A 17578-nucleotide genomic window follows, 5' to 3' on the forward strand; every position below is an offset into this window, starting at 1 on the left:
GCAGTGACGAATCTCCGCAGTCAGCTGCTGTGAGTGCGCAGGACCGCTCTGCCAGAGACAGCAAGAGGAGGAGAGGGAGGAGAAGACACAGCACACGGGCGAACACTCAGGAGCATCATGGCACCAATTGGATTAAAGGCGGTCGTTGGCGAAAGTAAGACCATAATGTTAATCCTCGGCTACTGAGGTTTAATATTCAACCATATGTGCCTGCTATTTTATGGTACCTTCCCGTTGCATGTGTCAATAGTGTAAATCAGCGTTCGGTTCCCCCTGGATGCGGCTGGTTGCTTCCCTGCCATTGTGCTGAACGGGGAGGACATTACTCTCAGGATGTTGCGGATGCGCATTGTGCATCATGACATGAATAGGTTTTATTATCATTGCATGTTGTTTAAAATGTATTAATTTATGGCACGAGAACCAGCACCAAGCACCAAAAAACCTTGATGTACCAGTGTAAAGATGGTCTATCACACAGGAACGCCCTTATTCTGCACGGACGTTTCAGGAATAACGCAGGGTTCTGTCTACAGACCTCTGCGTTTTTGTTTTATTTTGCTCGGTTTGTTATTTATAGGCGTAATAAGGATGGAGTTGAGGGGATATTTGCATAACTCTATTTTCTAGTTCTAGAGATGAGCTCGATATATGCGTTTTGGCAAAGCCTCACTCCTGTGATTGATCACCAGTGCATTATATTCCATTGCGTAAAGCTCCAGCTGGTGAACTGATCTGCCCAGGAAGTGCCCGTGCTTTTCACATGAATGCAGCTGCCTCGCATCTCCAGATGGATCGTTAAATGGCGGAATGGTTCAGGTTTGGCTGAATAAGGGAAAATGAGAGCACCAAATGCGCAACCTTCAGAGGTGTAGAATGTATCTGTCATGTGTAGTGCATACTAGCTGAGAGAGAGTTCATGATCAGAATGGCGTTTAGTACAGAAAGATTGATGGCGGTTGTAGGTGCTTTCGTTTTAGAGAAATATTTTGCTTATGCAGCAGGATATGGAGATAATTGTTTTAAAACAGCTTCTGAAAACTCAATGAAATATATTATTACAATTGATAACTGTCTTTTTGTCACTGCATTTTCAATCAGAAATTGCTAGTAAATTCAACAAATGATCAAGAAACGGCAAGTAAATAGTCGCTTCAATCGTTAGATTGACAAATAAGAAAAAAAGAAAAAAAAATTACAATGGAAATATGAACTCAAACGCCTGTTTACTTATTCATTTATTTGAAAGACGCATTTAATGTATTTTATTTGTAGCCTAATACATTTAAATAAATTTTGTACTTTTATATTTTGTACTTTTATATTTAGGCCTAACACAAATATCTTCTTCATATAAGTATAGGAGTAATTTTTAATCCCATTCAAAAATATATATTATTTATATAAATTATTATAAATATTATTATTGTATAAATACATAAAATGCAATTCATAAAAAAAAGTATGCTTGTAAAAGTAGTTTGGCATATTTTATTTTATAATTATTATAAAATTACATATAATACTGTTCTTTTTTTAAATAATCAATGACTAGTTAAGCAATTTTGTTTTAAAATAAAATAAAATAAAATTAAATTAAATACTGTTTAAACTGATTAAGGAAAATTTTTAACTAAAAAACATTTATCCTTTTCATCATCTTGGACAGCTTTATTTGTCATCGACTCATTATTATGCCATGTCATTCACCACTAACGCATTAAACAGTTTGAGTTTGTTTTGTTTGTAATATATCAATTAATGTTGCTGAAACACCTTATGCTAACTTCTAACAGAAAATGTGACATAATAGTAAAAATGCAGTTGCATTGTCCGGTCCAAATAAAAGGCTCACGCACATAATCAATATTGACTGTAACCTGATCATTAAAAGCTATAAACGCTCCGAACACCTGTGCTGGGTTCTGTCTTCCTCACACACGGGATGATGGATTGGTTTTCCTGTGGTTTGATGTGTCGTGGGTGTGTGTGTGTGTTGGTTTCACTGTCTTCTTCAGGGACATGAGATCCAGTACACATAATAAAGATCAGACACAGGGTCAGATAGAGAGCAAAGCCATGAGCAGAAGACTGACCAAATGCACATAGGTCCTTGCTTAGATTGTCATTGTCTGTTTTGATTTGTTTTTACCTTTAAAATATGCAATATTGACAGGGAGCTGTACATATGCACTGTAGGATGTAATGTAAAGGGACAGCATCTGTGTGAATGACTCACAGTATTTGTCTAAAGGGTCTTTCATCGACATTAGTCTAGCTCTGAATGAACCAGTTCTTTGCCTGCCTATTTGTTGATCCATTTTCATGAATTGAGCTTATACTATACCCTACTTACCAGATTTAGCCAAATTACACATTCAGCATTCAGGGAAACTTATGATATTAGTGCTGTCAAACGATTAATTGCATCCAAAATAAAAGTTTTTGTTGATTTCTTATTTATATCCATTAATATGTATACTACGAGTCATAAAGACCACCTAGAGGGAATCTCAGATTAATAACAAACAAAAAGCTTTTATGAGGGGTATATTACATTACTTCAGATGACAATGTTTTAACAACAAGCTGAACTGAGATGAGAGTCCTAGATCACAGTGTGCATACTTGTGTATGGCAAGTGAAGAGAGGACAGTCAATGTGCCTTGCGGCAAACTGTAAGCGTGTGATTCATGCTTCACTTGAACAGAGGACATTTATAACTCCTTTAAAGCTCAAAGAGAACTCCATGCCTTTCACGCCAGTGTATGTAATGTGGTATGTATTAAGAAGCATTTGTGACAATGGACATTGTTTATTGTTTTCCATTAACAGAGCTGGGGAGTATGGATCCAGTATGTTCCATTCAATAGCTACTCATCAAGGTTTCTCATCCAATACAATACACAAGCAAACCATATCTTCATACCGTGTATAAAGAACACATCGACCAGACACACATCAGGATAAAAATAGAAGTTGATGATTAAAGGTGCTGTATGTAGGATTGACACTGAATGGTTGAACTTGGTATTGCAGTCCAAATTCAAAATATTGGAGAGGGGTTTTTTCACCAGGCCCCTCCTCTTCAGACTTGATGCACATGCAGGTTGCCAGATTGACGACACCAACAGGAACGAGCGCACTTGACGATTAATGAAATGAAATACGCGGTATTTTCCGCCAACTGGCAACCCAGGGTGCTGAGATACAATTGGGTAAACTGGCAATGGGCGGGTTTCACAAACCAAAACAGAGACCGACATTCCGGCCCGGAACGCACATTTTCAAAGAAGAATAACTGACTGTAGCATTGTTTTTTTAGATAAACAGGTATGTTAAGTTAGCATGTTTCTTAAATATCTGCAAACATATTATAGCAATTTTATGCTTTAATAGAGTCAAAAACCTACATACAGCACCTTTAATTCTAGTGTGGATGAAAAAAGAATCCTACATACAGCACCTTTAATTCTAGTGAAAAAAAAAAAAAGAATGGGAGCAATTTTCAGGAAGTCAAGACGATGAAAAAAGAATGGGGGGTTAAATGAAGGGCAGAGTGAAATTAAAAAGGGAGCATTATTAAGCACTATTAGTAACAAACCAACCAGAGAGATGGATAATAGGCTTCTGAAGTATTCTAGATATTTAAGATGTTTGCTAACAACAGCTCATATTTTTAATCCCAAAGACCAATTCTGGCAAGCTTTGATCTGTTTTAAAGATGCTGTGAATAAATCACGCAGTCTATTAGTCTACTGTAAACCGGCATGGCTGTCTCCATGTCTGAAATGCACCACTAGCCTGTCATTATCCATGATTGCACTCGCCCTGACATTTGGGTTTTGCATTAGCTTTGTGCAAGGGTGCACAGACCAGTGTAACATCTCCAATCTCTGCAGGCGGCTGCACAGTGTACCAACAATCAAAATGAATTATAGATTTCTGTAGATTTCATGCAGTTTTATATAATTTCTTCCCGGTGGTTACTAATGGGGTGATCTGGTTTAGGATGTTTTTTATATTTAAGTTAATGGTAAAGAATAAAGATAATGTTTAGTTCAAGCTCACTGCTGAGTCTCCTGGAAAACATTATCCAGAATTCCCCCGTTGAGACCCGGTTTATGGCTTTCCTATGAAAATGAGCCCAGAGTGGAGAGCTCTGGGAAAGATAAATCAGACCTCAGGATAAAAGATGTTGTCTTACTGAAACAAACAGAGAGCTAAAATGGACTACTACAATAAACATACTGTAAAACACAAAACATGCAGAGATCAATGAGGTATGGAAATTTGAAATGAAAACATTTTCAGTTTGAAATTGTAACATGTTCATGTTTCCAAACAAAACACAGTGTAGGTTTTTGAGATTATATATAATGTATATTTCTGAAGATATATGTGAATATATCCTGTTGTATCAAATGACTTAGGGATGCACATTATATTTGTACCATGTTCATTATTAGTTGATATTAGAGATTTTTTGCATTTATTGGTATCTGCTGATTATGGGTATCTATTTGCATGTTCATTTTCATTTACATTTATATTACCATCTAAAAATCATATAATCTAAAAAGTTATTTTTTAACAATCTATAAAATGAAAAAAATGAAAAAACAATTAATAAATAAAAATAAAATGTATACAAATAATAACTAACAACTACAGTAATTTATGCAATGTAATTTAAATTAATTTTAATAACACGTTTATCAAATCTCAAAATTAATTTGAATTCTTTCTTGTCTAAATTTATTTAGACAAAAGTACAGAATTTTAATACTGGCCTTATATCCTTTATTTGCCATAATGAAAAAAATTTACAGTTATAATTTTTGTCTTATCTGGATCAACCATAATTTGTATTAATCTTTTAGAATAAATACTATTATATAATATTATATAATATAAATAATAATATTCCTTCATTTATATTATATAAATAATCATAAAAATAGTTTACAATGTAAAATACACACACACACATATGTATGTATATATATATATCTATATAATATATAAATATATATATATATATATATATATATATATATATATTATATATATATATATATATAATATATATATATATATATATATTTTTTTTTTTTTTTTTTTTTTTTTTTTAATTTTGTGTTATTAAATATTAACTTTATTGGTGTTGTTAAATGACTTTAAGTCCATTTTTAGATAACATATGGGGAAATGAGCGTATTTATAATTAAATATTCAAGATCATCCACTACATAAGTACTGAATAAATTAAATTATTGGCCCAACATGAATGATAGTTTCATTTACAGTTATAACTATTGGCATATCTGGATCAGCCTGAATTATAATATTATGCCTGGCATGAAGTCTTTTCAGCATCACTTTTCCTTCTGTGCATTCATTGAGCGGGTGTGTTGTGTAGTGACTCAGCATGCTGAAATTCTATACCAGCAGGACAGCATCTGAGTCAATGTGTGTGTGTTTGTGTGTTTGTGTGTGTGTGTGTGTGTGTGTGTGTGTGTGTGTGTGTGTGTGTGCTCTGTCCTTGGACTCTGTGACGTTGGCTGGGGTTTAGCAGAGCATCTTCTGTCTGTTACACAAGGACAATATTGGATAGTCACCTTCTCAGGGGCATTATCTGACACTATGCGAATAGACCGCGCTGCAGTACGGATGAGATGCTCCGACAACACCTCTATATATTAATATAAAACTCCTCTATAAGAAATACATGATTCAGTTTCTGTTTGCAATCCTACGCAGCAGATATTAATAGTAAACCTTGGCTGAAAAATAAGAGAAAAACATCAAGGTCGCTGATGCAACCAAGTGAAGCTACAAAAATAGAAAACATAAAACTTGAATGGCTTCTAGGTTTAGTTTTCATACCAGAAAATCAAAGCAGATCCACAAGGATAAGGAAACCACAGACTGTCTCTTTAAGGTAAATGGTCGTAAAAATCCCGAGAGACTGAGCATAAAAGTGGGTCATGAAATGAGAGTGCCCTGAGGGAGCCTGGGAGTATGGAGGGTTAAATCTGCAGTGATGAGCATCTATACAGTTTTTTATTTTTTTTGCACTGACCAGAAGTACAGCTGGGTGATATTGCATTTTGACGGCAATATTTATCTCATTATGTATTTGCTCTGAAATGGCCTACAAGGATGATTTTTTATGTATTTTTTTTTAAATATATTAACAAATAGCCAGTACAATATCAATTAAATATTCAATATCAACCAATAAATGAAACAAATATCTAATATCAACTGATAATCAGTATGGTGCTGATATACTGTACATCCCTAACTAATTTTATACAAATTCCATCACTCAAAAATTTTTATAGATGGCATTTTTCATGAACAATTCATGAAATGCATAAATAGAAAGTCTTCCATGAACATTTAAATAGTTAATTATCATGGATGCATTCACTAAAGCAAATTAACATCATTTACAATCTTTTGAATATAGTTAGCAAAATCGTCAAGAGTTTATTGTGAATGAATCAGTATATTGCCTAGACAAAACCAGCAGTTAAACATAGTGATTGTATCATATCAAAACATCCTTCCTTGCTAAAGTGATCTTTGATTACAGCTGCAAGATATAGCTTGTTTTAACCAAATATCTACTTTTATCACAAACTACAGCTTGTGCTTAATTAAGACATCTACATTAAGGTTAAGTATGAAGAGTGAAGAGCTGGAGTGAGATGAGACTCCAGTTGGTGTACTCAGGAGAGAGGTTCAGTGTTTAAGTGAAAGAGCATGAGACAGAAACAGTGTGGTACCATATACTGCTCTCATGAGGGCATCTGCCCTGTCCTTTACCTTCTATGTAACGTGATGGAGAAATCAGCCTGACATGAACCACGAGAACATGTTTATCTGCTTCAGTTTTAAAACCAAACTCAAATGTTATCATTAACACAAATGAATGATACTATTGTGAACCCTAGTATGCTGTTGGCTAACATGCTTAAATTGCACATTCACAGTTCTGTTTAGACCGATGTAAATCACGTAGTTATGAAATTTAGCCTTACATTATATTACTTGTTCACCAATGGATCCTCTGCAGTGAATGGGTGCCGTCAGAATGAGAGTCTAAACAGCTAAAAAATACATCACGATATTCCACAAGTAATCCACATGTCTCCAGAATCTGCATGTTTGTAAGAAACAAATTCATCAAGATGTTTTTATCTTAAAGTCCTTTATCCTTAATATTGCATTCTCCAGAGAAAAAGTTGTCCTGTCTGAATCAAGAGAGAAATACACTCTTAAAAATAAAGGTGCTTCACAATGCCATATAGAAGAACTTTTTTTTTTGTATAAATGGTTCCATAAAGAACCATTAACATCTAAAGAATCTTTCTGTTTCACAAAAGGTTCTTTGTGGCGAAAGAAGCTTAGTAAGGTAAGAAAGAGATGGTTCTTTAAAGAACCTTTGACTGAATTGTTCTTTGTGGAACCAAAAATCTTTTAAGCACCTTTATTTTAAGAGTGTATGCACACATTTATTTATTTAAAAAACAAACAAACATGCAGGTTTTCGCTTCACAAAAATTTGAATGATGAACTGGAGTTGTGTGGATTATTATGATATTTTTATGAGCTGTTTGGACTCTCATCCTGACGGCACCCATTCACTGCCATTGGTGAGCTAGATTTCTTAAAATCTTTTCTGATGAAGAAAAAACTCATCTACATCTTGGATGACCTGTGGGTGATTACATTTTCAGTAAATTTTTATTTTTGGGTAAACTATACCTAACTGTAAATGTTTGACTCCAATGGAACTACAATGTACACGTTATCATATGTGGAAACCTATTCACCCTATTTGGACCTGTAATTTACTGCACATAAATGGAATTTACTGTTTGATTGAATTATAATTATTTTGATTTGTGTCACTTTACAAAATCAGTTAAACCCAAACACATTATCAGCACCTTTCTGAGAATATCAGCATTCAGGCCATCCAGCCTGCAGTGACAAATAGCTGATAGACTGCGGTACATTTTATTACCCAATATGAGGAGGAAAAGAAATAAATGGAGTTCATTAACTGAGACCTGGCCTGCAGTCTGTGTGTACAGTATGATTTAATCCAATTTATTTCTACTGCACTGCAGGAATTCATCTCTTGAAAAGGTTACACATCAGCGAGGAAGCCAGAAAATCTATACATTGAGAAGTCTCTGTAAAAGAATGTATAAAATGCATGCATGCAGGCTGATGGTGTTTTTAAATTTAAATGCATACTGATTAGGTTTTTTTGCATATTGCAGAAGCCTTGGATGAGGCTGTTTGACATTCATTTTGTCCTTCCCTGTATTTTTTCCCCTCATTTGCATCAGTAACCCCCATTTGTACAGTAAAATGGTTTTTGCCTCAGTCCTGGAGGCTGAACATGGGCAGAAGTGAACTCTGGAGACAGCTGAGAACGACGTGACCCAGCGTACACCTCTGAAAGTGTGTGCCCTTGGTATTTTTTTTTCAGTAAAAGTAGTAGTAGATTTGAATTACATAATCTACTCTAAATTCTGCTGGATACAAAAAGAAACATCCACTTTTTGGTAGGTTTTGCTTGTATCTGTGGCTTTTTAAGCGAAGTCATACTTTACGTATTTGTTTTTGATTTTAAAAAAAATTCAAAGAACAGAAATTTGAAAAATATGTTTTCATTGGCACGCTTTATCAGAGCGCTGTGCTCTCTGTTTGATTAGCTTTGGCCCTCATTCACATAAATTGCTATTGGAATCAATGTTAAATCTCCTGTTAGCTAAACTGCCTGCTAATCTCTTCACATATACTAAAACATGCTTCGTGTTTAAACACCCATAATCCATCTGGATTCGGCCAGGATTCAGTGTTTTTATCCACAGAGGAGCTTAACTCTCTGTCACTGCACCAGCACAAATGTCAAAACCACAAAATCCCTCTGAGCGCCTTTATTCTGACACTTCAACCAGATGGCTAGCATTGCAATCATGCTAATATTGGCCCCAACACACAAAAATGGTCGCCTCCACCCAATCCCTGCATGATAGGATTACTTACATCAGAGTGAATAAGAGAGATCAGCCATAGAGCAGAAACAGTAGTTACAGATAGAGATTCTACATTGATTTGATTCTCAACGATCAGCTATGTTCATTTAATATTGTCTGTAAGCAGCACAATCATGGCATCTGAACAGAGGGAGATTCTGAAGATAAACAGATTCAGTTTGCTGCTATAGCAAACCCGGTCTCTGTCTCACATCTGATAGCGCCCCAGCTTCCCAGTCTGCGACAAATGCACTTTACAGGGAATGGTGCACACTGAATAAGTTCCATTTTTTGTTAATACAGAGCATTATGGCTTTCATTTCTATGTAGAGCATCAGCATAACACTTTTTAAACAGCATTTTTTTTTTTTTGTAATTGTGACTTTATATCTCCCTGATGTGACTTTATTTTTTGTGATTGGGTGGGTAATGTTTCCTAAGAACAAGCCTCGTCCACCTGGAGTTACATTCCTGATCACAATGTTAAAATTACCTGCATGACCAGATGAACTGTATTTCACGAATGTGAATCTTTTACAGCAGTTAGAGTGTCCGTTTATTGAGAGGCGTGTCTATGAATTTTGATGAACAGATACCAAAAAAGCTCTGCTGCAGAAAAGCGAGAGAGAGATAGAAAGCAAAATATAGAGAGATAATCCATTTTAGTAAAGGACCAGCGGGCAGTCAGGCTCAGGTGTGACAGGGGACAGCACACACACACACACACACACACACACACACACTCGACAATGCTAGAGGCTTTGCTTGGCAATAGAGCAGGTGTGTGAGATGATAAAGAGAGTGATAGAGAGAGGTATACATTGTGTCATCACCAATACAATATCAGATATTTATCTGCCTCCTACACATCAGTAACCATTAACATCATTTATAAACCAACACACAAGCTGGTTCCGGTCAAATATAATGCAGTGTTTTGTTGTGTATGATTCAGGCACATATGCTGTTGTATAATGATTTTATGATGAATCTGGAGCTGTTCTAAACAATTAAATTAAGACAGCGGCTATTTACACTAAATCTGAAACACATACAGTACCATTTTTTTTAAGCATGGATGATTCATTTGACTGCTGAACATTAAGCTTTCCCATCACAGGAATAAATTACAGTTTAAAATAGAACAAAAAGTTATTTTAAACTGGAATATTGCATGTATTTGTAGTTTAAACATGGATATGACTAGTGAAAAATATGTACGAACCACTAATATCAGATGTTTGAAAAACTTTTCTCTTTTTCCTGCAGAGATTATGAATGATGTCATCAAGAAGGTGAAGAAGAAGGGAGAATGGAAAGTAAGACAAACTCAATAACCCCATCACCATAGCAACCACTCTATCCTTATGTCACTGCACCACAGTTTTAATCTTTCATTGAGTCCCCGAGCTGCAGACAGGAAATCAGTATGAATAATTAAGCCCAAACAATTTCATCCATCCTGTTCTGCCTGTATCATGACACATGCATATCTATTTCGGCGACCATATTAATAAATAACAGTTTTCACACTGCCAGGATAAGCATAAGCAACTGACCTTTCTGTTGCAGTAATGTGTGTTTCTGAGACTCTCTCATTATTTCTGCTCTTTGTTTTTCTCTGTAGGCTTTAATTGTGGACCAGCTCAGCATGAGGATGCTATCCTCTTGCTGCAAGATGACTGATATCATGACAGAGGGCATCACTAGTAAGTCGATCCACAGTTTTTGACCTCAAAAGAAGTAAAAAGTTCATCTTTGCTGCTAACAACAAGTCTATGGCTCATGGAACACAAAAAGAATAAATATTATATAATCTCAATTCTGAACTGATCTCTAAACCTCAAACCATCATATAAATGCTGGAAAATGATAGCCAGGTGGAAATAAACATATCAACAACTCAACTAAGCACACATAAAATAAATAAAAAACTTTTGTGGCCCATTCATGTATTTGTCGGACCGATATTACTACAACTATTAGAAAACAGGGTTCACACAGACAGAGATTTGGTCGCGAGGCAGGTCAGTTGAAGTTTTTTTCTTAGTTGCACCACTTGCGTGGGAATTTGTGTCAGAGTAACATTTAAAATACGACTTTGTGTTACTATAGTAGCATCATATTAATGCTAGAAAGCCTATGCATTTGGCAACTATATTTTTTAAATAAACCATCATGCCCCCCCCGTGGCACCGGCCCTGCACATATGTCTAGATGTCTGCAAAAGAACAGATCTGGAAAGCATCACATTAAATTTAGCAATAGGTTACGACATGTTTTGCTATATTATATATATAGTCATGGCTAAAAGCATTGTTATTCATAACAGTTGCAGTTAAAAAAATATATATTTTGTGCTTTTTATATATATTCTTAATATTACTATTTAAGTTTAATTAAGTTTTATTTTTTTTAATTTTTAACTTTTTTTTTTTTAAATTAAGTTTTTTTTAAGTTTTAATTTTTTTTATAAATATTGTTTCAAAGCAAATTAATTCCAGTTAGCTGCCAAGGCAACATTTCAAATATTTCAAGTTCAAGTTTTTCTTTTTATTTCAGCTTTATTTCAATTAACCAAAAGGTTAATGAATATAACCCTGTATCAGAGAAGCTGCTTCTGTGACTAACTTGCTCTTTCCACTTTTATCTCTGCAGTTGTTGAAGACATTAATAAGCGAAGAGAGCCTCTCCCTTCATTGGAGGCCATTTACCTGATCACTCCAACTGAGAAGGTACTCAAACACGCTGATTTTAGAAGTTGCTAAAAAGATGCTAAATAACACCCCCAGCATAGACTCTTGTCTCGAAGCTTGGAGGCGGAACCTTCACACTGTACACACTAAACATATGTCATTCACTAACACACACACACACACACACACACACAGAGTATTTATACAGCGTACTATACACAGACAGCCTGAAACTCTTGCCATTTCTACTGCCCATTTTGGTTACATTTATGGTAAAAAACATACCTGGCAATAAAACTCATTCCGATTCAAAACACAGACACAGTCTTATCTAAAGCTGGTTGTATTTCTCTTATCAGTCTGTGCAGACTCTCGTCAATGACTTCAAAGATCCCCATTCAGCCAAATATAAAGCGGCTCATGTGTTCTTCACTGACTGTGAGTATCTGAGGGTACTCCACTGTACTTCAAGTGCTCTGGAAGCATAGTACACACTGCAGTATTAATGGGACCTCAATCAAAACTAGACTACTACACAAGCAATCAGCAAGACAATGTTTTTAATGTATTTTATTTAAGCACAATGCTATGTGACATTAGATATAAAGCTGAATCAGCTGATCCAGTGAATTAAATGACAGATATGAATGAATGAGCTTTTCTACATGAACTGAATTATTTTGTAGTTAATCAGAAATGAAGGTGCTGATACAGTTAGTCTTGGTTACAAAAATAAATAAAAAAGATAAAATAAAATCTTAAGTGGGAAATATATAAAATAAAAAAATAATAAATGAACTTAATAACAACGCACTTAAAGACTATAAAAAATAAAATAAAAACTGCATCCATAAGAAGAAAAGAAAAGAAATCTAAAAGTGTAAATATGCAATAAATATTAAAGCTGATTTTATTGGAGATTTTATTGCAGAAATATTGCAGCTGATTTTGGATATTTGTTTTACATTTAATTTCAGATATTTATATCTATATCTATATAAAATAGTGCACAAAGTCACTGCACAAAATGTTATGTCAAATACCCATGGGTTTTTTTTTTTCAGCTTGCCCGGACCCCCTGTTTAATGAGGTGGTGAAGAGCCGTGCCTCCAAAACCATTAAAACCCTAAATGAGATCAACATCGCCTTCCTGCCCTATGAGTCCCAGGTGAGGCATTTCAGGAGGGGAGAGGACAAGAGAGATAAAAATATATAGGAATAATGACTATCCGTATAGAGAACTATCCAGAAACAACTCAGTGAATGCAGAAATAGAGTGTTCCAGAACAGCTCTAAGGCTGGGGGGATGCAGTCTGGCCCATAATGCCTTGCTGCTTAGGCTGTCTGCTATGATTAATTCAGTGGAGTCAGAGGAGAAGTGCGTTTCTCCTGGCGTGATGATGCTGTAGCTCAACGCTTTGCAGGATCGCCTCGCTCAGCATCACGCAGCATCCACAGAGAGCCTTGGCCAATCAGAGGAGGTTATGAGAGGGAACAAACATCAAGGGGAACCCATCTGCTGAACAGAAGGATGATCATGTGACCCTGTGTGTGCTGATAGGGGGTGGGGAGGGGTGGTTGTAAAGACCTGACTGCCTAACACAGTCAGAGATTCGGCCACAGGAAACACAAAAGGCAGGAAGGAAAGGAATGAAAACACAGACTGGAGACAACTCTCTAACTCAAAGCTAATCCCTCAGACTAGTTTGGAAACAGGAACATGTTCCGTGGCATTCTGTCACAGGTCTTTTGCATGTGACATGCATACAAAATCATAAAAAAATATTTATTTATAGAATAAAATTCATTTCTAGAATTAACTAGCTGGCTCAGCATCGTCTATAAACCCAACCCTATTTTATATAATTGTTGTTTATATTATATAATTCCAGTTTAAGGTATTTTAGTATATCAAGTTAAACTGAATTAAAATAAAAAATGTTGCATTAGCAACTTGCTGAAGTAAAATTAAGTTTCAGTTGTACTTTTCTATAAAAAAAATGCCAAAATGGCAAATAAAAAACAAAGCAAAAATCTGCAAAATGCCAGCGAATCACTTTGCCTGTCCACATTACTGCTCTATCAGTAATGAGTATGAATGTGTTTTCAGGTGTTCTCCTTGGACAACCCTGATGCCTTCCAGAGTTTCTACAGCCCTCATAAGACACAGCTGAAGAACCCTGTGATGGAACGGTTGGCAGATCAGCTGGCAACACTGTGTGCCACACTGAAGGAATACCCTGCCGTCCGATACCGAGGGTAAGGCACGAAGATTCTCTTAATTACTGAGAAACAAAGAGCCTTTAATCATCTTTATAACTGATCTGTTCCTGACGGTGCGGTTTCACATTATGCAATCACATTTATCCATTGTACACACACTTACATCAGGAACTAGTGTAGAAGACAGATGCTCAGTCACCTCTGGATCAGATTTCAGAGAGTGGCTGCTAGTCAGGATCAACAGAGCTGTCTCACGTTCTGTCTCTCTGCTCTAATACTCTGGTTTTCTGTGCACAGGGAGTATAAAGATAACGCAACTCTGGCTCAGTTGCTTCAGGACAAACTGGACGCCTACAAGGCAGATGATCCCACAATGGGGGAGGTGAGTGGCACATCTCAGTTACTGCACTGCAGGGAGAGACAGAGGAGTTCATACATGTATGAATATGCTAGAAGAAGGGGTACATGAGCAAGGGGAAGATAAGCAGCTTTCAGCGGGTTCTTGGATAGATTTAGATTTTGTTAAACCCATAAAACAGAAATTATGACTTCAGAATATCAGGGCTGTCAAAAGAAATCAAGCATAAAACCAATATTCAATCTTCACTGCCCTGGTCTTATTTTGGATAAATCATTGAATTGATTTCTTGTTAATCAGAAAATGGCGTGTGCTAATCATGGAGCAAAAGTAGATAAAAAAAAACAACAAAAAAAACATTATCTCTCTGCAGGGTCCAGACAAGGCTCGCTCTCAGCTCATTATTCTGGACCGAGCTTTCGACCCTGTCTCTCCTGTCCTGCACGAGCTCACCTTCCAGGCTATGGCCTATGACCTGCTGCCCATCGAGAATGATGTCTACAAGTGAGTGAAATAAATAAATATATTTATACTTTTTTTAAAAATAATATATACTGGATTAAATGTTTATATTAATATATGATATTATATAATATAATAGAAAACAATAGAAATTCATAATTATAATACATTTAGGTAAAATATTTCAAATGTATATAAATAAACATTTATTTTTAAAATATTTAAAAACAGAAAATGTGCATTATGCATATTAATTATTACAAAGGGATCATTAACAAATACTTTCATTAAGTGACCAAGGAAAGTAATATAATATAATATAATATAATATTAATATAATATAATATAATATAATATAATATAAATATAATATAATATAATATAATATAATATAATATAATATAATAATAATTTGTTTGATTTGTATCTGGTAGGTATGATACCAGTGGGATGGGAGACTCCCACGAGAAGGAAGTGCTACTGCATGAAGACGATGACCTCTGGGTGGCACTACGGCACAAACATATTGCTGAGGTCTCACAGTGAGTAAAACCTTACATTTTTGGCCTTAAAGGGATAGTTTACCTTCAGTTGCTGGTTCCCATTGACTTGCATAGTGTTTTTTTTTTTCATACTATGGAAGTCAATGGGGACCAGCAACTGAAGTTGAACTATCCTTTTCATCTCTGGTTTTTCTGTAATATTTTGTGTCTGTAAATGGTGACATCCCTCTTCTCGCCCTCCTTTCTCATTTCCCTTGCTCACAGGGAGGTGACGCGCTCCCTGAAGGAGTTTTCTGCTAGTAAACGGATGAATACTGGGGAGAAGGTACGCTGAGGGGGAAGGGCCTGGAGGAGAGAATAAATGAGGAGTAGAACAGAGAGAATAGTGTAGCGTGGGCGAAGGAGGATAGCCTGGCAGATGAGATTGCGCTGGCAGCCGTGATGGCTGACTCGTGTGAAAGCACTCTGATGCTACAGCAGGATTAGTGTTGATTGACTTACTGACACAGCACATAAACACACACATTTCTACTGTGACATACTATACTATATGCAATAGTGTATAGTCTCACAAATCATAAAGGCTTTTATATTGTGCCATATCTGTGTTCCTAATTTGGCCTACTGGATCTGAGACATGTCTTGAGGCATCGTCTGACCTCTGTTTTGCTTTCTTTTCTGAGAAAGTCCTATGTTTCTTCCAGACCACCATGAGGGACCTGTCTCAAATGCTGAAGAAGATGCCGCAGTACCAGAAAGAGCTCAGCAAGGTAAGAGAGGTTAAAACATATGTGCATTCAGTCAATCAAGAGAGATCTCATGGGAACTGCAGTTCCAATATTTACCTCACTGACCCTTAAAATCTCTGCCCCTTTAGTACTCGACCCATCTGCAGTTGGCCGAGGACTGCATGAAGCACTACCAGGGAACCGTGGACAAGCTATGCCGTGTAGAACAGGTACAATTTCACCGCAGACATTACTGCTAAATTTGAGAGAAAAACCATTGCGAATTCACCAAAGTTTCATTAATTATGTTTCACACAATGATTTTAACATTTACAAAATGTGATAGTATTATTTATAATATGAGGTTGATTACAATTGCTGATACAAAACAATATGTATTCTAATCAAAACTAGTGCTAAAAAAATATATATATATATATATATATATATATATATATATATATATATATATATATATATATATATATATATATATATATATATATATATGTTAGGGATGTATATATTTTTATGTATATATAAATAATTAGGCAGAAAAGGGCATTTTCAGTTTTCGAAAGAGAAAAACAGCCGAAATAACAAACCGAAAAAATGTATAATATATATGGCACAAAGGTTTCACTCTCCTCGTCATTGCTCTAGTAGCAGTGTGACGTTCCACTTAATATTCCACTCTATGAATGTGCATTCCGCTCGTGTACTGGGGTAGAACGACTTCTGATTTTTTTTTAAAGTTGACTTTTATGTAATGAAAGTCGAGTCGAAGTCGACTAGTCACTGATGACATCATTAATGAACAAATAAGTCTAGAGCTGTGACAAACCTTGTGCACAGCTATGGCATATGGCACAGCACTGCCCACATGACTATTGCTCCTATAAAAACTAATTTTTATCAGTTCTTTTGCCTTTGGGTCGTTTTATTTCTCACAAATTTCTGCTCATTCTAAATCAGATACAGATAAAATAGCACAGTAAAGATTAAATTCATATGAATGCATTAGTAAGAGCGATTGCATGTGTGAATTAATTCTACCTGGCAGCGTCTCTCTGCTAGTAGTGACGCTGTGGGATTTAGTTATTAAGAAATATATGCCTGAACTTTTCAGTTTCTAAGCTATTTTATGGAGAAATCACAGAACAGTGTTGACAGTACATTTCCACGCTCAATGATTCTGTGTGCACGTGAACTGCCCGAGACGTACGAGCTACTGTCTGTAACCTATGTGTGTGCCTTACAGTGCAGCAGCGCATTAGATTAAAACAGCAATTAACTTACCTGTACAATAAGCTGTTTAAAATGTGCATTCTCCCGTTCAATTTCGAGCATCCAGTAATATAATCACACATGTCTTGTGGAGCTTTCGGAGTATGCATTTATTTGTCATTTTAACTGTTTGGAAACGGGCAAATGTGGAAGTCCTTCAAAGATTTCTTATCCTGTTGCGCCCTCTATAGGACCAGCGACTAGTCGACATCAAGCTTAAAGTATCATTGCAGAGCACTGAAGTCAATTAGATCTA

At 35.7% G+C, this 17578-nt stretch overlaps 1 protein-coding gene across 2 annotated transcripts in view; it reads left to right on the forward strand.

Moving 5' to 3' along the window:
- Positions 1-17578, forward strand: part of LOC109045780 (syntaxin-binding protein 1-like) — a 26590-nt gene continuing 9012 nt past the window's right edge. For both annotated transcript variants that reach the window (XM_042748507.1, XM_042748508.1), the window contains exons 1-13: positions 1-154; positions 10335-10384; positions 10693-10774; positions 11724-11800; positions 12121-12199; positions 12826-12929; positions 13872-14020; positions 14282-14366; positions 14716-14846; positions 15239-15346; positions 15572-15632; positions 16012-16077; positions 16185-16265. In XM_042748507.1, coding sequence (XP_042604441.1) covers positions 118-154; positions 10335-10384; positions 10693-10774; positions 11724-11800; positions 12121-12199; positions 12826-12929; positions 13872-14020; positions 14282-14366; positions 14716-14846; positions 15239-15346; positions 15572-15632; positions 16012-16077; positions 16185-16265 — 1110 coding nt within the window. In that variant the 5' untranslated portion in view covers positions 1-117. The remainder of the gene's footprint in view (positions 155-10334; positions 10385-10692; positions 10775-11723; positions 11801-12120; positions 12200-12825; positions 12930-13871; positions 14021-14281; positions 14367-14715; positions 14847-15238; positions 15347-15571; positions 15633-16011; positions 16078-16184; positions 16266-17578) is intronic.

Source organism: Cyprinus carpio, chromosome B21 (genome assembly GCF_018340385.1).
Source record: "Cyprinus carpio isolate SPL01 chromosome B21, ASM1834038v1, whole genome shotgun sequence".
Classification (NCBI taxonomy): Eukaryota; Metazoa; Chordata; class Actinopteri; order Cypriniformes; family Cyprinidae; genus Cyprinus; species Cyprinus carpio.